This window comes from Eupeodes corollae, chromosome 3 (assembly GCF_945859685.1).
Source record: "Eupeodes corollae chromosome 3, idEupCoro1.1, whole genome shotgun sequence".
Classification (NCBI taxonomy): domain Eukaryota; kingdom Metazoa; phylum Arthropoda; class Insecta; order Diptera; family Syrphidae; genus Eupeodes; species Eupeodes corollae.
In genome coordinates, this window is record NC_079149.1 from 117,920,032 (window position 1) to 117,940,300 (window position 20,269).

The following is a 20,269-nucleotide window of genomic DNA, read 5'->3' on the forward strand; positions in this document are numbered from 1 at the left end:
GCATGAATATATGAAAAGTTGTCATGTTTGCACTCCACGCCGCCGTTGGTTGCTGTCGTCGCCCTTTTGCGCGCACCCGTACTTACGAAAGGAATATTTGTGAAGAATTTGACAGGACATGGCATATGGGCGGTAAGAAGAAACGTTCAGAGTACAGAGTATTTTGAAGGCAGTACAAAAGAATTTTTTTCCTTCTTCATCCGGCATAGGAAAAAAAAACAATTCCATTCCCTGGAATTATTCCCATTAAAAGGAAGATTCGCTACTTAAATTCCTTTCCTGCGGGTATTATAACTATTGTATAGCATATATAGATTCTTGTTTGTGATTCTGAAAATCAGAGCTTCAAAAGTACCTATACTCGCGCTGAGGTATATGAAATGATCCCCTTGTTGTGATTCTGCTGTTAGTGTTCCTTATTACCCGGTGGGAGTCTTTCAAATTGTAATCCTTGCGTGTTTCTCACCAATCTTTAGGAATTATATTTATTTTCTGTCCATATATTGATCCTGGTTATTTAGTCCGTCGTCGTCGTTATATCGTCGTCCTTGTCGAATGACGCGCTCCGGCTATAATTATGCTTAGGGAATTAGGCTCTTTACACGTGACCCTTTTCAAAAAGTTGTGTCCCTTTAACGGTGCATGGTTTATACACCTTAACCACCCCCATGGAACAATAATTATTGTTCTATTTAACGAACAAATAAAACACACGACACACAAACAAGGAGTGTCCTGTCCTGTTAAGGGTCCTGATTATTTTTTTGTTTCCAAGTTCTGATAACAAAAAACATACCTTTACTTAACTTTGGATAGGTTTCTAGATTGTGTTGTTGTTGTTTTTGTTCTTGTTTTGAACAATAGTTATTGTTAAGGAACGATCAAAATAATCGCTTTTTTTAATGTCCTGTCCATAGAATATCCATCTGTAATTTGTTCCACTTGAAACCGCGCGTCCGATTGAAAATAAAAGAATCATCTTTAATGGAGAAGCTTCTGCAGGATTCTCATTAAAATGCTAAAAGTGAATATAATGAGACCGTGTCTTCTTCGTCGTTGTCGTCGCGTCATCGGTCGTAGTTTTCGTCCTGGTAGACAAACATTTTTAAGCGCTTTTTGAATGAATTGAAAAGAGATAGAATAGAGAAGACAATTTCCTGCAGTTACCCGCAGTCATTCTTCAACAAACAAAAAAAAACAGGAATAAGAACTTTTCAATGCTCTTGCTCGTAGAATCGTCCTCCATGTCGTAAATTGGTGGTTCAGGTGGAATTTCCTTACTTTTTCTAGCTGTAGAAACTTGTGTATTCTACAGGATGGCTTTGTGTACATATACGGTGCATGTAAAAATGTTATTATAATTAAACTTTATACATACCTATGTACACAACGAATATATTCTTATCTACATAACGTTACAAATGTGGCATGAAAGTGAATTTTGGTTGTTTAATTTTAAAGGTAATGGCCAAGGGCTGAGGTTTTATTATATGGTTTACATTTGGGCAATCTATGCATATGAAGGGCAGTGTTCTATGTCAATTAAATAACTTGCTGTTGGAGCATTTTTAGGATTACATGTGACGATGAAAGCAGATGTTTTATTGTACATACGTCAATATTAAAATCTATTTAAATAATAATGTGTAAATATATAAATTAACATATTTGTTTATATTGCTTGTTTCACACATAAAACAATGGCTGTAAAAAGTATAAGAAGACGTAGGTAAAAGCCATGTTTTACAGTACAAAAAAAAGGGATTCGAAACATTTTGACGACGGTTTCATTTTCAGAAATAAATTTATCTCTACCCAACAGGCACCTTTTTGTAAATAGTGTTTAAGTATTGCCATGCCAGAGGTCTTAGTTTCAAATCCTGCTTGTTCCATCTAAATTTTTTTTCACTGGTACTGCCTCTTACAAAGAATTAACAACTCTACCAAAAGTAATTCTTGTCATGAAATGTGCTTTTATAAAATTAGCTTTTGGGAATCGGCTTAAAACTTAAGGTCCCCTCCATCCCTGACAACAGTAATCACACACAGAAAATGGATTGAGAGTTGTAAGTCACTAGGCCTTAGTTCCCAACGGACAATTGCTCCACTTAATTTGTTTGTATAGTGTTTGAGTATTTATATTTTATGTATGTTAGATAATTTATGAGTGCATCGTTTACAAGAAACAAATAAAAAAGATTTTTTTCTGAGACAGAAAAAGGCAAGTTTTCTATTTGTTTTTAAAAACTGGCCACATTTTAGTCAAGTAAACATTATATTAAAATGTCTCAGCATTATAAGGAGTTGTTTATATATCCAAATGACATTTCGACAGAAGCTTTAAAAAAACATGCAGAGTTCAAGAGTTTGAAATAGTTAACCATAAAAGAAATTTAATACCAAGGCTATGTATATATGGACGATTGTTAGATCCTACAGTATTATTATCAAATCTTTCAGTGATCTGAAAGTACGTAACTAACAATAGCCAAATACCTTTCAAAAGAAATGGCAGTTATCAGTTTTTGCACCTAAGACTTGGACTTCATTTTTCCATAGTTAGATGAACGATTTTTCATCTGCTTAAAGAAAACTTATGACAACGAGGATATTGTCAGATGTCTTTACCAACTGCATTTGATAATTTCAAACCTCATCTGAATATAAAGTTTCTGGCAATATTATCATATTTGAGATAGTTTTTACACTGACGTTCCTGACGATCATTTGTACTCAGCTTAAGAAATTGATGTTGCTCAAAGAATTTAAAAAAAGTAGACAGGTACATAATACCACATTACTCCTTTTACTTTTGTTTGGAATTCACTGAAAAATTCTACTATTACAATCCACACCCATTATCTAGATAATGTAAACCTTTCATTTTTTGTTACATTAATTTTCACAAGCTTATGTTGTGATTCAAAAAAATGTTCATCATTGATATAATAAATGCTCAAATTTGCTTAAATATCACTTAAACCTCTTTAAAATGTTGAGTATTCCAATTATAGGTAGGTTAGATAAGTATTCAGACTTCGTTCATGTCTGAGGAGGATCTTTACGTATATCATATAATCCCTTTCATTTATTGTCTAACATTTAATCATAGGAGAATAACCAGGTCAAAAAATGAAAACACTTAAGAACCTTTATAAAAACGGTTTATTGTCAAGTGCAACACTGTATACCTTAATAAATTTGTATTTTCACATAGAAGGGTTAAAGCTCTTAGTCTAAAAAGGACGATTTTGAATGCACAATTTCATCCCTCTATTCTACAAAAATTTCTCAAAGGTGTCAAGCGATTATGTTTTATATCATGAAACACGGTTATCGTTAAACTTATTGAATTTTGCAATGAAAAGCGAGGTAAATAGAACTGCAACAAAAATCCATTGAATGTCAAAGTTGCAATTCGAAAAGCAATCATGAAACAGGGTCAATTAGAAGTAAAACAAAAAAGGTGCAAAAAAACAAAACGAATGTCAAATTTAACAAAAAGAAAAAAATAGGTACACGTAGTTCTATACGGTGTTTGTACATTATGACACAAAGGTTCTTGTGACCGCTTTTTTATCTTTTCCATATACGAGTTTGTGTAGAGGATATACCCTTACGATAAGCCTTTAATTCCGTTTCATTTCAAGCAAACAAAACACCAACTTGACATACTTCACATCAAAAATGCACCTTAGAAGCGCTATATAGGTACAGCAACAACAACAATGTTCATATAGTTAGGTGCAAGGTGTCTATATATATATAAAATATACTAAAGCCATGGTTAGGAAAAACCAAAAAAAAAACAAAAGCAGACAACTTCTGAGCTCTTGCACCAATCTCCACTATGACAGAACGTGCATTTTGTCCCATTATTAAAAAAAAAAAAAACGAATCTAGGACTTTTGATTCTCAATGACCTTGTACTCATTAAATATGTTTCAACTCGTTTTCACAATTTTCTTTTCTTTTTTGTGTCATTTTTCATTTTCTTTTCTCTTTTATATCCTTTAATGTTTTTCATGCTAAACAAAACATACATCACACGCAATGTTTTCCTTCACAAAAGTAAGCTAAGCCCCGCGCCATGTCACTGGAAGGAGGCTTGATGAAGTAATATGCACGTTTTACGCGCGAGCCATAAACAGTGTAAACCTTACGTACCTGCCTAGTGCCTATAGGGATAGGAATGTCATTTGGTTATTTTAAGCATATATTCGGTTGGTTGAATGATTATTTTACATTTCCGCTTCCGTAAGCTTGATTAACTTTCAATACAAAATTGATTGAGTACACTAGGTATTATCCTGTATGCAACAACACAAACACATGTAATACGTAGATGTAGGTATATTTTTAGAAGTAGCAGCGTCGGAAAAGCTTTGAAAATTTACCTCGAAAACACATTACAGAAAATGCCATGTAGAAAAGACATGTGCACGGTAGAATCACTGGAATTTCGAACGAATGAAAAATATTGCACACTCACTCTCACTAACTCACAATTAAACACCCGTGAATAATAATTATATCCTTATTGAATTAAGTTATCTGTATCAGAATTCTACGAAGAAAAGAATTGAGTTTAAGTTTATTAGAAAATTTTCAACACTTTATTAAAACAAAAAGTAGGTGGATTTTGTTTTAATTTATATTAACAAAAAGTTATATAGGAAATCAACTCCTGTCTGCCCGTTTAAATTGTGGAACAGTACGAACAGTAATGGCAATAGGGAATCTATATTTTAGAAAAGTTCTCTCTCGACAGGAATATGATGCAGCGGTTTTCCATTTCCATTTTCCCAACCCCTTATTAAATGGCAGCGCTACTCTGAGATCTGAGTTTTGAGTCTGCATGGACATAACATACATAACAAGAGAGTCCGAGAGGATTTACGATTTAACTCTCATCAACCACCAACAACCAAAATCACCCCTATTTGTATCGTAATTCGTTTGCCGTTGTCGTTGTCGCTCACCGTCTTCGTCCTATAAGCTACAACCTCAACTTTCATAGCTAAAGAATAGTTTGCCTCCTTGAATTTTTATATAAAAATATAAAATCTCTGCTCATTCTATTTGTTGGCACTAGAGATGTATAATAAGAGCTAAAGCATCCTTGATTCCCTTTAACCATCATCAGCATATATTTTGGACATGCTCTCTTTTTATAGTAGCTTTAAAGTGAAACATAGAAGGAAGAGGAAAACGATTATATTTTGATGGAAGAAAAAAAAATAACATCGCAGCTCATACTCATATGAGTATGAGAATTAAAAAAAAATAAAACATCAACAAGGGGGTGCGAGGAACTGTTGAAACTCAAAAATACACCACCTTCGCCAATGAACAAACGAAACGCGAGAAGCGAAATGAGTTCAGGACTGTTTAACTGAAAAAAAAGAAGAAAACATAAAGTATAAGTGTTGCCAGTTTTATTTAAACTAAATGATGGTAATTGAGTTCCGTTTCCTGTTGCAACGAAGAGGTTCATTCAACTTAACTTTATAACAAATAACTGCTTTTACGGATACACGTTAATGTTTGAGCAATTCATTTTATTTTGTGGACAGAAAGTAAAAAAAATTAGTTTATACCTAATTATGGTAGGCAGCACTTAATGTAAATCTTCCGTTCAGTTTTTGAAATAGCTTAATTAATAATTTACTAAAACTGATAACGAGATAATAAAAAGTATTGCAATAAAACTTTATTAAATTTATCTGAGGTAAAAAGTCAGAGTACACATTTTATTTTTACCTGTTTTCAAAAAGTATTGTACATTTTTGTAGTCACTTAAAATGTTTACGATCTTACTCTTTAACATGTCTTTAATTGTTAAATTAATGTAAAATGTGTCTTTTTAAAACTTAAAGAGTCGATAAGATAAGTATTAGATTTTAGTATTTTAAAATTATAGATAAGTAAGGTTGGAGGGGACCTACAGTTTTATATCGAATCCGAACGGCTAATTTGAGAAAGCACTTTTCATGACAAAAATTGCTCTTGGAGGTAGTACCCATAAAAAAAAAACCAAGACCTCTTGCATGTCAGTCTAGGAAAAAGTATACTTATATTTTTTATATGTTCGTATTTACTAAAAAAAAAAAACATGGAAATAAGTTAAGTGGCCAAAATTTTTGACATAACATCTTTTGATTACGTCAAAAGAATAAGTTTGGAATTCGGGAAGTTAACATTTCGTAAACAGTGTTTTAACATTAAATTGTATTGGAAAATTACAACCTTACTTTCTGATACAAACTTGTCTCAGGGCAGACAAAGTTTTGGTTGTCCAATCACAAGTGTGATTTTGAATTTATTTCTCAAATTACTTAATGTTAAAGCTGTGAATATCAAAACAGCTGAGCCACAAAAACACTTACCGTGTTTTGTTGGAAAATCTATCAATAGTATAGTAGAATTTTAAACGAATAAGAAAAAAAAAACGCAGTATGAATACTACCGATACAAGTTAATGTAGAATCTTACTACGGATGGGTTTTGACATTTATACGAGTCTCGAATGGATCTTATGTGATTTCGTAATCAAATGGTACGATTGATATTGCATTTGTATCTCGATGGCTGTGTTTGTTGAGTAGTTGTGCATTTAAATTCATGTGTTGTTTTAGTTTTGCTTATGAAAATGGACTAACTGGGCTTATTTTTCAAGAGAAAACCATAGAAAAGATAGTTAAGTTTTGCTATATTTCCACCAAGGGTTTATCTCAATTTAGATTAATTAAATCTTTTTGGTGTTTCCACCGCACAAGAATATTTAAAAACGATTTAGTTTGACAAAACTTTCTGTGTTTCTTATAAAATGCAGGTAAGATAGTTTGATTCGTGTTAAACAAGAACTGAACAGATGTTTTCTTACCATTTCTTCTTGAAAATTTTCCATTTTATTAGTTTTAGTTAGTTTTTTTGCTGAGGTTAATTTTAACTTTTTTTATTATTGATTCAGTTTCTTAAATAAATCAGGACCACCAATAGTTACGTGATTTGTGATTTTTCTTCACTCTAAGCATATTTCTAAATCGATTAAAGATTATGAATGATTGTGAAGTTTTGTTCTTCCTCTTTTGTTAATTTTTGTATTATACTTTTTAAATTGGAATAGTTCTTAATCTACCTATCCCTTACCACCATTCTTAAAAATTCATCTTTCTGATCCAAATATAATCTATCTACCCGAGAAATCCAATCTTTTATAGCAGATATTGTAATTTATACCCGAACTTAGAACTACTCTAGCAAACCTATGAAGAACTAAAGATTCTAGGAACTTAATCTATAAAAAGCAAATCTTGTTTTAGGAAGCGCTTTTCCAATTCCAGAAAGATTTTTTGTAATTCTCGTTTTATTTTTATCATGGATATTTGTTATTAATTATTTCATTCAGATGATTAGGTAAATAAATAATAAGTATATCAGTACATCTTCTCTGTACTGATTTCGTGGTCATTTTTTAAGTACAAGTGTAATTTCTTTATTCTTCTACTTGAGAACTTTAATTACCAGGCATGACTTGTACTTCAACGTGTAATCCGTGTTTTGAATTCTTAAAGTTCTTCATATCTTATTGTTCTCACTTAGATTTTCGAAGTGTTTTAAGATCATTAATTTCAAATAAGTAATTCTTATGCAATCAAGTGTTTGGAAAAATTTGTTTATTGTACGGATCTTAAAACCTTCATGATTTTCAAGTTCTTGTTAAATTTTGAAATACAAATTTTCCTTCGATTGTTAGTAATCTTTGTAAGCTTTTAATTTATGATTACTTTAACGTAGAAACGGACTTTTAAACATCTTCTAAATTTAAAAAAATAACGATACCTACATGTATCGTTATAAGAAGCCAGTATACTCATGACTTCAAAACCTGTTAAGATTTTGATTCTGGAAAAAAAAAAATTTTGTTTTTAAAGATTAAATACATTTTGGAAAAAAGTATAACAAAAATATATACTGTAAAAAATAAACAGAGGAGAAAAACTAAATATTTGGCAATAAGTCAGTAGAAATTATTATATTAGCGTTATTGTCATTTTTCAAATTTGAAAGTGTTATGAAGTTAACACGTATTATTGAAACCGTTGTTCATTGCTTAATGCGTCCCCACTTCCATATTATACCAAATGGCGCCCGGTTGAGGCTGAATTGTTTTACTTTTATCTACGAATAGTCAACGTTGTAAATATGTATACACCTATGTTGTTAAACTGCTATTGAAACTAAAATGAAAAAAAAAACAACAAAAGGGTTTACTTCTTATCTAACAAACAATTAACTCTGGCAACACTTTATTTCTTAGCTAAGGCACAGGAGTACCAGTACCAGTGCCATGTGTGTTTGTGTATATATTTTTAATGTTTAATACTTTTGAGAAAAGAGGGCTTTTTGCCCTACTCTCTGTCACTCACTCACCCTTAGCTTTCCTTCACATCTTCTTCACTCGCTTTTTTACTGATTTTACACATTGACACAATTCTTTTTCTTTTGTTGTTGTCGTTGCCCGTAAATAGAGAAAAAGAAATTAAGAAAAGTGGAAAAAGGTACACACAACACAAGACACAACAACATACCTACTAAGAGGGTTGACTGATGGTTGTTTTTTTTTTTGTTTTCTTCTTCCTCTTAAATAAAATATAAATGTGGGTGAAGTGGAGGTGGATGATGTGATAGTGATGAAGATTATGATAAAAATTAACAACATGACATAGACATGATGGGCTTTTATGTTTGTTATGTGGGGTGGGCAATTACAATCCTGATTGTCCTCCAGGAACACATCACATGAATACAACTTTGCCACTCTTTTTGATAATATTTTGTCTCTCTGGAAATAAATCTATACTCTCTTTTATCTCTATCTGCGTTGCAATACAAAAACAAAGATTGTATAATATTATTTTTGGAATATTCAAACTCCCAAAATAATAAAAAAAAAAAAGAACCTATACCTGTACGAGCTTTTTTGCTTAAATGGGCTTTTTCCCATCAAATTCAAAAGGACATTTACTTCCTACTCATTGCCATTTTCCAAAGTACATGCGAAGCTACATACAACAAAAACAACAACAACGAAAAAACACTAAAATGTTTCTCTCATTCTCATAGATAGGGACGAAAAATAGATAGATAGATACCTACATAGATAGTCCATCGTGGATTTTTTGGATACTTAAATATTTTAAAATATTCATCAGGGACACAAGGATATTTTTCAAACACAAAGATTTACACAAAAACGCATATCATTAGCACATACAAAAACACAACAACAACAAATTAAAACTAACCTTTTTGGACGATTTTCAAATATAAACGAAAATTTATATACAAATTATGTATATATGTAGAATGTGTGCAGAAGCAGCACCCACTCAAAAACTCACAATGCCGTGTGAGGGGTGATGGTGGAAGGAATGGATTTAGCTTTTAACAGTAGTCAGTAGCCATTAGTGAGTCTGCTACTTTTTTCATTTAATATATATTTCTTTTTTAATTGAGATTCACACACAACTTTCACTTATTTGGTGCATGGCATAGCATTTATTTAAATTTTTAAACACCAACCAACTTAAAAAAAAAAAAACTAATTTTCATTGGGTTTTGAATTGGACGACAAGGACGAGAACGAGCATTCCGACGAAGACGACGTGGACGCCATGTTTTCTAAAATTTATTGTATTTTCATTTATTTTATTCACTATTCTATTTTTTTGTTTTGCTTAATTTTTTTAAATCTACACTAATTTATTTAGGCAGTGAAAACACACGTTACACATGTAAATCCTTTAAATTTGGAAGGAATTTATTTCCCAATTCGAAAAAAAATAACTTCCCCCTTTTGGTGCAATAACTCTGTCTTCGCGAGAGCACTACCACTGCAGGGGTAGAAACACAGAGGGCTAGCAAAGAGTTATTCCCAGCGAACAAGTGACTCTCTACCAACCAACAACCGACCAACGACTAACACGGCAGTCCAACTTCCAACAACATTCAATATCATCAAAAAACGAAGCACAAAAACCAAAAAGGGATGAACTTCCCCCGTCGCCGTCGCTAGCTCGTAGCTTCGCACACTACTCTATCTGTGTACACCACCTTACCCGAAAGGACGAGGCTAAGGACTCGCGAAACTTATTGCTCAACACGATTTGAAGTTAAAGAATTTTAAATTCAAAAATACAAACAAAATATGCAAAAGTTCGTTTACGTTAATTATTAATTTTCTTGCACAGCGGCTTTGAATACGTATACGTAATTAATTTATGTGTCGTAGTTTTTGCCGTCGTTCTCGTTGTCGTCGTTCGCGTTTTTAAACGAGAAAGGATATTAAAGAATTCTTTAACATTGCGAGGCAAGCTGGTGAGCGAGCGGGCCATGTGCCAAATTGAGTTTTGGCATTAAAAAGCTTAAGATGCGTGCGATGTTATTTCTCATGCGAGAGCTTTGAGTAATATTTATTTCTTCTTTATGTGTGGAAGATTGGAAAGTAGGTCAAAACATCCTTTTGATGTAGTAGTTTTCTTTTTTTTAACTCTCTAGGAAGCATAAAGTATTAAAATGAAAATGAGCATTCACTTTTCTCTCTCGAATGAGAGTTGAGAGTTTTACGATATCCTGAAAATAAGCTTACGACATAATATTAAATCGCATTTCAACTTCTTGAAACAAAATATCATCGTTGTACTTCAAATGTTAATTAAGTACATGTTATTATAAAAGCTTATTTTCAATATGGATATTAAATCACAAACAGGCCTATTATTATTTTCAAAGCGGAAGTTTTTGACTCAATCTTGAAATAAATCTATGTAAATAGCAACATACCTATGTACATGGATAATAATAATTAATAATAATCTAAGAAACTTAAGCGGTGATTACCTTAAAAAGATAGTTGTCCATAAAAATACTTTTACTTATTTTGATTTGTTATTAATATGTAAATTTGTTTATATATTGAGGTTTATAACATACATTTTTGTCTCATCAGTTTATACAAAGTATATATCAATGTTTAAGAAAAAATTCATGTAAAATAGGGATTGTTTCAAGAGGCTCAACTTCGACCCAAATTAAAAAGCTTAAAATATTACTATGGTACCGCATTTCTGTTCAAAATTAAGTACAAGATTTTGCCTAACTAACTTATTTGTTTAGACCTATGCATTCATTATTGTAATTTTGTATATAACATAGAAAGCCTTTGAAGACACAATAAAAGGTTAATTGTGTTAGCATGGAATATGTAAACGCTTTTCTAGGAGCTTCTATTAAATGCGAAAAATATACGTCTTTTATTTCAAGTTAGATATTAAAGTTCAAATATTTTATAATACGCAAAAGTTGCCAGAACAGAAGCAAAATATTAATTCATTTTTTATGAGCTGGTTTTAAAAAAGCTATAGATTTTCTTAAGATTTGAATCTTTTGGAATTCAAAATATTTGCCAAGTTTCAAGTCCACACAGCTGAATGTAAATGTTTGATTTGAAGGTATAATTAAATTGCCAAAGGGGTATGTTGGGTTGGCAGATTTTTTTTTAAATACACCCTAAAGAATAATTTTGGGGTCCCAGTGTAAATACGATTTGGAATTGCATGCACATTATATTGATCCATGTTCTACGACAATCCTTTTATCATCTTATAATCAATGGTAGTGGTGGTATTGGAAGCAAAAAACAAAAATGTTTACAAACCTTGGCTGTATAACTGTAATTTGTTACTAAAAGAGAGTAACGTAATTTCTATTTAACTTCATTTATTCCACAATTTTTAAGAAATGTTATTCATAAAAGTTATTTAAATTCTAATACGCATCAACTCTTGGACCTTTGGCATACAATTCCTCTTTTGTACGTTCACCTCGGAGGTATTGCTTCCAGCGTTCAGTTCTCATAGCCTGAAATCAAATATTGTTTGTTTAATTTTTCATACGAAGAATAGTTATAAAATTAATTAAATATTACATGGAATCGGAGCAATTGTTTGTTCATGCCAACGCACTCTTGAAAGTCGCCAATCAAGTCCGAGCACACTCTAACACCTTTGTCCATGCCGTAGGCTTCTAAGCAATCCATCATGTTCATTTCTAATTCACCACATTTATCATAGTGCTGATGATTGATCAGACAACCAGTTAAATCAGTAAAGGGAGAACGAAAACCTGGCCCAAGAGACATCCTGTAAATATTTCGAAAAAAAAAAATAGATTTTTCAGAAACTATGAATCGCAGATCTCATTGCAAATTGTAAGCAAGAGCATCCATCATCCCATGACGTAACAAATGGTTTGGATTTTAGTGGATTTAAACATAATTACACTTTGTTTATAACAATAGAGACTTGCTTATTTTAATATTTTATTGTTTTAAGATACAATTACAGTTTTTATTTTATTTATAATTCTACCTTTAAAGAGTATTTCGGCCGAATTTCTACAAATAAAAAATACTTTTTAACCAATTCGATTTTCTTATGGGAAATGTCACTTTTCAGTCCGACAACCGCATAATGTCAAATAAATTTAAACGTATGGAATTCTGTATTAAGGGTCAGTTCCCACCAAAAATTATTACTCACATTTTTTCAATCGAAGTGCTCCAAGTATTTGTGTTTCAATTTTGTACAATTCTAATGAAAAACTACTGTCAGAAAAAATTACTGGCGTATTTTAATCCCGAATTTCGTTCAATGATAGAAATTTTCAAAAATCTTTACAACCGGCCTGTCAAAAAATTACAATGTGTGGCTGTAATTGGCCCCTTATGTTGCTGAATAGTTCAGACTGCTTTAAATATTTACATTTCTCACAATGTCTCAAAATGAAAATTTATAAATCGGAATACTACGATTGTAATTACAAGGGACTCTTAACTTTTACTCACAAATTTAGAAGATATTCATAATTAAAATGCCATTATGGATATATAAACACCATCATATCCATCTTTGTAAAGGCACTATCTTTCACACAGCCATTTTTATGACTCGTATACATAAAAATAAACAAATGTAAGTTTTGACATTTTTACCATTGTCATAAAATCACTACAAATCCTTACTAATTTATTGATATGTGTGGTCGATTCTTTTTTTGAACTTATGGAATCAGCTGTACAGAAAAATTTTAATCATGAAAAAATAAAATACATTTCTAGTCAAATAAATAATTCTTCACTTAAAATTGTGTTCCTAAAAACAATTTTTTGAATGAATTTTAATCGAACATTTCCATTAATAAAATGTCCACTCTTACGTTTTTCCAAAACGATAGCCATAAATTTTCCTTCATCTAAACTAAGGACAAAAATAAAAAATATTACTGGCAGCACTTACAAAATTATGAACTGTCAAAAATCTTGCGTCTTCACCTGCCAACTTGAGAATTGTTATGTTTTTGTTTTGAATTGCTGTGCTACCCATCCGATTCCACGGCATCTGACAAGGTGAACTGAAGCTCTCCAACACGCGTTTTCAATAGTTTTGCTTTTATAAAAGAATAATATTGAGCTTAACTTCGGCACCTTAATACAAGATGAGCAATCAAGATTTAATTGACTACCTCAAAGAGTGTGGGGTTTGTCAAGTTTGTCAGCTACGCTACTTAAAAGCCAGGGGATCTGAATACAAAGATATGAAAGAATCCTTCCAAAAGGTATTTTGTACACAAATAACAACAAAAATAAATACCTCATAAACTTAATTATTGTTTCTTAGCTAAATGTTGAGATTTCTAATAACGAAGACGAATCGCTGACAAAGAAACCCCGTCTGAATCCGTGTACAACATGTCTTGGACTTTTCTCCGAAGAATTTCAACAAGAAATCATTCAAAAGATCACATCTTGCAATATTGACCAATTCGAATGCCAAACAATTGGAATAGCTCTTTCGATGCCGATGCTTTTGCAAATTCGACAACTTTCCATGTGGTTTGCATTAATAAGAAAGTTTGGAAGCAAAATCGATGAAGATAGATCACCAGATGTTCCCCTGAAGGAAGCCGCTAAGCTCATTCTAAACCCAATTATATGCCAACAGCTTAATAAAACATACAACAGCGAGGGTATTCTTATAAATGTATTCTTAGACCATCCTGACGAGCTGGACGATGTAGCGAGATTACTTAAAGTCAACGAAGCAGTATTTTCAATGAAAAATGCCAGAGGCAAGAAACAACTCATCACCAGAGCTTATATGGAAAAAATGTTCATTCCAACAAAGTTGTCTGCTGAGACATTTGAAAAGCAATTTACCATCCCATGCCCTATTCCCAGTTCGGGATTAACTTTAAAAGAAGTTACTCTGTCAGGTCCATGTGTGTTTGTGGCGGGAAGATACCGAAAGCTTTCACGAAAACTATCTCACTCTCCGTGGGTGCTGCAAGGGAAGCGGGTCATGGAAGACAGTATTCAGGAAATAATCATTCGAACTATTGCTCCACACTTTGGAGTAGACGAAGACAAAATTATCTTCTCATCAAGTGGCAGAGAGGATGTTGATGTCCGGTGCCTGGGACGAGGGCGTCCCTTCGTCTTAGAGATACCAAATTCGAAGAGAATAACCTTGCCAAATGCCTTAGCCCTACAAATGGAACTTGAAATAGAAAAATCAGCTCAAATCTCTGTAAATAATCTACAAATGGTCACCCGTGATGATTTGGTTCACATAAAGACTGGCGAGGAGAAAAAGAAGAAATTCTATCGAGCCTTGTGCGTTCTCGAACGCCCAATCACTGTCGAAGTGCTAAAAAAACTCGACATGCCCAACGGATTTGAAATTGAGCAGATAACCCCCATAAGAGTGCTGCATCGCAGACCATTACATCCGCGACCTAGAATGATATACAGCACCAAAGCATGGGTGGATAATAAAAATCCAAAGATTTTAATAATAGACATTATCAGTCAAGCTGGAACATACATTAAAGAACTGGTGCATGGGGATTTTGGAAGAACAACTCCGAGTTTTGCTTCGATTATTGGACAACCAATTGACATAATTGCCTTGGATGTAGTTGGAATCGATTTGGATTGGCCAGCGGATATTGACAATAGAAATATTAACAATAATATAAAAATAGAGGTAGTGGATTCGGTTGCAGTTGAGGCTTAGAGCCACAGATGGATGTTTTTAGCGGGCTTTGTTTCGGAAATAAATTTACATAATAAATGTGTGTATACAGTGAACCTATTTGTTTTACTCATGGTTCCTGAGCTTGGTTCATTTTGTGATAAAACAAAAACTCCGGGTTTAAAAAAAATGATTTATTTTTTCATTATTCCCAAATACCAACTGAATTGGATCTCTTCAAATTTTCTTTTAAAAAAAAAACATTTCTAAATAACAATCAAAATTAAGCTGCATAACCAATTAGACTGGTGGCAGTAATTTGATCGAGATTTCGAATACCATTCTTATCGACTACAGCAATATTAAATGCGGGCAGATTTACAATCAAACGTTTCTGAATTTCAAGAACGCATTTCTTCAAAACATCGTAGGCTTCTTCCTGGGTTATATTAGCATGATGGTAACGATCGAAGATACTGGCACAAAACAAACCACCATACCCTTGTCCACCGTACTTGACGTCCTTGGCATTGGCCAAATAGTCAATGTAATGAAGTTCTGGGCCATCCTTTTCGTCGAATCTGTAAGAAAAGCATGAATCTTTGAGTCGAGAACTCACAATGTTTTCCATTATTTTTGATTACCCAGCAACAAACATGTTCACTTGGTATGGAGTACGGCTCCTAAGGTAGTCGGCGAGATTTTTGCGCGTGAAATGGGCTGCCGATTTGGGTGACAAGTCATAGCCATTCCTCATCTTATACAAAGCAATGTTCTTCGAGATGAATTCAGTGAATTGAACTGTATCACCAGATTCTCCGATGGTTGCGATCATGAGTTTATCATTGATTTTGTGAATTTTATTTTGATCTATTGAAATGAACAAATACAAATTAAATTACACTTAAAATTAAGTTTTCTTTCTTTGTCGGCATCGGCAAATTTCCCACAATGGGTTATGGTTTTTGAACTTACCACTTTTCATGACAACCACTGAACGAGCGTGTGTTGTATCAGCAGCAACCATGACAAAGTCGGGTCCTCTAATTCCTAGAATAGTTTCCATTTTTACGTTTATTTATTAAGGATTTTAAAGTTTAATTAGACAATTATCAAAATCGGAATGATATACAACTAAGTTGCTGGACAATGACAAATCAAGAAAAGAATCGAGTAGTGCAAAAATGTTGTCTCTCGTTTTTGATGTGAAGTTGGTTGTGTTTTGAGGATGTCGATAAGGTGGTAATACATGGTGACTCGCAGAAAGTTGTTGTTTTTTTTAAGAAAACCATTTAAGTTTCAACTACATACAGATCTTTTTGTAAGAATTATAAAATACTTCATATTTTGAATCAAAATCAAATAAAATGGGGTGGCGCAACAGTCCGTTGTGAACCAGGGCCTAGTGACTTACAACTCTCAACCATTGTGTGTGTGTGCGAGTACTGTTGTCAGGAATGGAAGGGACCTACAATTTTGGGCCGAATCCGAACGGCTAGTTTGAGAAAGCACTTTTTCATGACAAGAATTACTCTTGAAGGATTTGTCAATTCCTCGCAAGAGGCAGTACCCGCGAAAATTATTTTTTTTAAATTAAGGTGGCACAGGCAGGGATTGAACCCAAGACCTCTTGCATGACAGTCCAACGCACTAACCATCATGCCACGGGTACTACATATTTTGAATAGCACATTTAAAAAAAAAATGTTTTCATTTTCAGTTTTAACCGTACTTTATTTCTAAAACTTATTTTGACTTACTGTACACGCCTACGTCTAGTTTCTGTTTCATATATCGCTATTAAGGCTAGGCGCGCACATGCAACTTATAGTTTCGAAACTGTTTGGTTTCTAAACTGAGCACTATAGACTTATATGAGTGTCCGCGCACATGCAGAATACATTCTGTAGCCCATTCGAACAACTTTTTAGTTTGTGTTTTGGCACAAGCTAGACGTTCACTTCAAACCAATTCCTTAGTTTGTGCCAGAAGGAATTATAGGTAACTGCGCGGACATTCAACTAAATCGTTGAATAATTTTCTGTAAGTGCAAGAGAGAGAAAAATTTAGTCAATGCGAATAAATTTTTCCTGTGTATTGGTTTATTTCGTTGATTACTTTAAATTGCTTATACTCGCGATGTTTGGGCAACTAACGATTGAACTACTTGGTTTCGAAAAAGTTGGATGTGCGTACATGGCCTAAGCAAACTCGTTGCGCTCATTACACAATGCGCAGCTAAGTTCCTGTCAATAGTAAGTTTTTCAGAATCGCTGCTTATGGAAAATTATATTTTCTGTCCGTATGTTTAAAGTTAATTTTTGCCAACAAATATATCATATTTAAATGCCAGAAATTTTCAATGGACACATTAAGCATTTAATACAATAAAATTTTCATAATTTGACGAAAAAATGGTAACATTATTGAAAAATAAAATGGTCGTGACAGTTTTGCACATCAAGTAAACAGTATTCGTACCTATTTTTTGACAAATAAAATTGCAGTCAGTGAGAGCGGACAACCAAAAGTTTATAAATTGTTTGTTTCTAACAATTAAGTTGACTGGTTTCTGATCTCCTATTATAAGACAATGATATTGTGCAATATGGATTCCAGGCTTTTTGGGTCTGAAATCAATCAGTAAACATTTAATTTATTTATGTAACTATTTTTGTCTATTATTAGAAATGAGAAATTATAAACTGATAGACTTCAAATCAAACAAAAAAAAATTTGAATTATATTGTTTGTTTTTGCGTATTTCCATATTATATTATATTATATATTCCGTTTTACTGATTTTTATTTCAATTTATACAAAATAATAGATTTCTGTTAGAAACAAATCTACGACTGATTTTCAATCAGGAACATTATTTTTTTTTTCAATTATATGAATTAATAACCGACCGTTCAAAAAATTCCAATGATTGGTTTCAATAATGAAAACTTATAATAGCTATAATTTGCCCTTAACATTAATTTCTCACTTTTGTATTTATGGAAAAAGTTTTGAATGTTGTTAAGTCTTAAGTTATTACGTAGTGTGTGTTGACTCTTATGATAGTTAAATTATAATTACACTTCATTACCGACATCCAAAACATCAATTTTATCCCGGTCATAACATTTTTGTGTCAAAAAACACGACTTCAAAAAACAAAACATTTCTACTTCTATAAGTTAAAGAAAATAGTCGAAAATTCAAGAACAAATTTAATTATTACACATTTTTAAGAAAGAGTTTTAAATTAATAAAAAATGGCATCAGCAGTACATTGTCAATTATGGATGGGAAGTGTAAGTCTATATGAAACAATTCCGCCTGTTCTTAATAATTCATAAATTTAAAATGTCTTTTCTTTCCTCCAGCTTGAAACCTATATGACGGAAAATTTCGTCATTGCAGCCTTTCGGAAGATGGGCGAAGACCCTACGACAGTTCGACTCATGAGAAACAAATACACCGGGGAACCGGCTGGTTACTGTTTTGTGAACTTTGCCACCGATGATTTGGCCATGGATGCAATGCACAAACTAAATGGCAAGCCAATACCAGGAACAAATCCTATTGTTAGGTTCCGTCTAAACAGCGCTAGCAATTCCTATAAAATGCCGGGAAATGATCGTGAGTTCAGCGTTTGGGTTGGTGATCTCAGTTCGGATGTAGATGATTATTCATTGTACAAAGTATTTTCATCCAAGTACACCTCTATCAAAACGGCAAAAGTTATTCTAGATAGTTCTGGTTTCTCAAAGGGCTATGGATTTGTTCGCTTTGGCATTGAAGATGAACAGAAATCCGCTCTCTATGAAATGAATGGTTACATTGGGCTCGGTTGTAAACCACTTAAAATTTGCAATGCTGTACCAAAACCCAAATCAGACACACCAACCACTGAGTACACGCCTAGTGGTTACAGTACAACAACATCGACAACAACTGCAGCCGCTGCTGCTCCTACAACAAACTACTCACAATATTACGACCCTTCGACCTACTGGCAAGGGTACAGTGCTTGGCAAGGCTACTACGACCAACAGACTGCCACTACAGATGCCACTGCATACTATCAACAGGCAATGCAACAGCAACAGCCTTCACATGCCGATCCACAAACTCTCGCTCAGCATGCCGAGGCGTGGAGTGCACAACGAAACATGAACTATGAACAGCAACAGCATGCCCAACAACAACAGCAGCAACAACAGGAACACGATGATGATTTGGCTCTGGTAGACCATAAATTCAATCTTGATATTGATAAGATGAATCGTGAATCCATGGATAACGACAGGAATTTGTACGATGCTTTGGAGAGCTCCAAGTGGCTGCCGATTGAACAATTGGAAGTTTTCTGAAAATAGAATTATAATTTTTATTTTAATTAAGTAATATGTATGTTAGTTTACATAATAAATCTTTTTTTGGTTTTATTTTTTTTACAAATACAAATTTTATTTGGAGCTTTCATATAAAATGCAAATGATCGTGTCTCATTAACTTATCTACTGGCTTTTCATTTAATTTTAATAAACGTGTGAAAAAAGTCTGGAATACAAAAAACATGTTTTTTTCTTGGCACAGGATAACTAATACCAACCGCACGCTGGCTCTGACGGCAAAGCACTCGCTTCTAGAACTAAAAACCTTAACTATCTCGTTGCTGCTATTCTAAGATAGTGCAAAGGCATTAACTTCTTCAAGAGTTTTTAAAAGGAAATTTTTTGGCAGAAGGGGAATTAAAAATCAATCAGTTAGGTGTACGAAGCTGGAGACAGATAACTAGGAACCTAACCATCCAGGTTTACCTATCTGTGTAAGTTGATAGTAACCACCTTTTTAATATATTAAACTAAAACAATAATAAAGTAGCGTTGATGTTATTAACTTGTGCTGGCCACGTTTAGCTTCCAAAAAGACTATAAAAACTGAAAATGTTTTGGCTGTATGTTCTCTCAGCTGCAACCAGACCTTTTCCAATTCCATCAGTTTCTTTTTAGGCAAGAGAAATATTTAAAAATGGGTTAGGTAATTCACATATTAAGGCTTGTGCCAGAATAAACAAAATGATATGCAATTGAATATAAGCTAAAAATTAGCTAACAACACCGGACTAGTATTTGATGTCGTTTATTATTTTATTGATATTTTTAAAAACAAAGTT

General features: G+C 33.0%; 5 protein-coding genes across 6 annotated transcripts in view; 2 read left to right on the forward strand and 3 right to left on the reverse strand.

Moving 5' to 3' along the window:
• Positions 1-10,252, reverse strand: part of LOC129951820 (uncharacterized) — a 29,730-nt gene extending 19,478 nt beyond the window's left edge. Inside the window, exon 1 of one of the 2 annotated variants that reach the window (XM_056064169.1) lies at positions 9,312-10,252. The gene's annotated coding sequence lies outside the window, so the exon portion shown is untranslated. Of the gene's footprint in view, positions 1-4,397; positions 4,691-9,311 lie in introns of those variants that run through there. The other variant, XM_056064170.1, reaches the window with a different exon arrangement.
• A 1,512-nt stretch (positions 10,253-11,764) lies between these two features.
• Positions 11,765-12,549, reverse strand: LOC129950501 (uncharacterized). Its single transcript, XM_056062436.1, has 3 exons — positions 12,435-12,549; positions 11,993-12,206; positions 11,765-11,925 (listed from the first exon to the last, which is right to left on the reverse strand). Exons 2-3 carry the CDS (start codon positions 12,203-12,205, stop codon positions 11,833-11,835), a joined length of 306 nt encoding a protein of 101 aa, XP_055918411.1. The 5' UTR covers position 12,206; positions 12,435-12,549; the 3' UTR covers positions 11,765-11,832.
• Positions 12,550-13,400: 851 nt separating this feature from the next.
• On the forward strand, positions 13,401-15,214 carry LOC129951155 (putative tRNA pseudouridine synthase Pus10). The gene is made up of 2 exons (XM_056063175.1): positions 13,401-13,680; positions 13,743-15,214. Exons 1-2 carry the CDS (start codon positions 13,561-13,563, stop codon positions 15,138-15,140), a joined length of 1,518 nt encoding a protein of 505 aa, XP_055919150.1. The 5' UTR covers positions 13,401-13,560; the 3' UTR covers positions 15,141-15,214.
• Positions 15,215-15,271: 57 nt separating this feature from the next.
• On the reverse strand, positions 15,272-16,269 carry LOC129951156 (probable proteasome subunit beta type-2). Its single transcript, XM_056063177.1, has 3 exons — positions 16,074-16,269; positions 15,743-15,968; positions 15,272-15,679 (listed from the first exon to the last, which is right to left on the reverse strand). The coding sequence occupies exons 1-3, from the start codon at positions 16,162-16,164 to the stop codon at positions 15,382-15,384; spliced, it is 615 nt and encodes a 204-aa protein (XP_055919152.1). The 5' UTR covers positions 16,165-16,269; the 3' UTR covers positions 15,272-15,381.
• Positions 16,270-18,215: 1,946 nt separating this feature from the next.
• LOC129949776 (tRNA selenocysteine 1-associated protein 1) lies at positions 18,216-19,609 on the forward strand. The gene is made up of 2 exons (XM_056061422.1): positions 18,216-18,401; positions 18,474-19,609. The coding sequence occupies exons 1-2, from the start codon at positions 18,363-18,365 to the stop codon at positions 19,461-19,463; spliced, it is 1,029 nt and encodes a 342-aa protein (XP_055917397.1). The 5' UTR covers positions 18,216-18,362; the 3' UTR covers positions 19,464-19,609.
• The last annotated feature ends 660 nt before the right edge of the window (positions 19,610-20,269 follow it).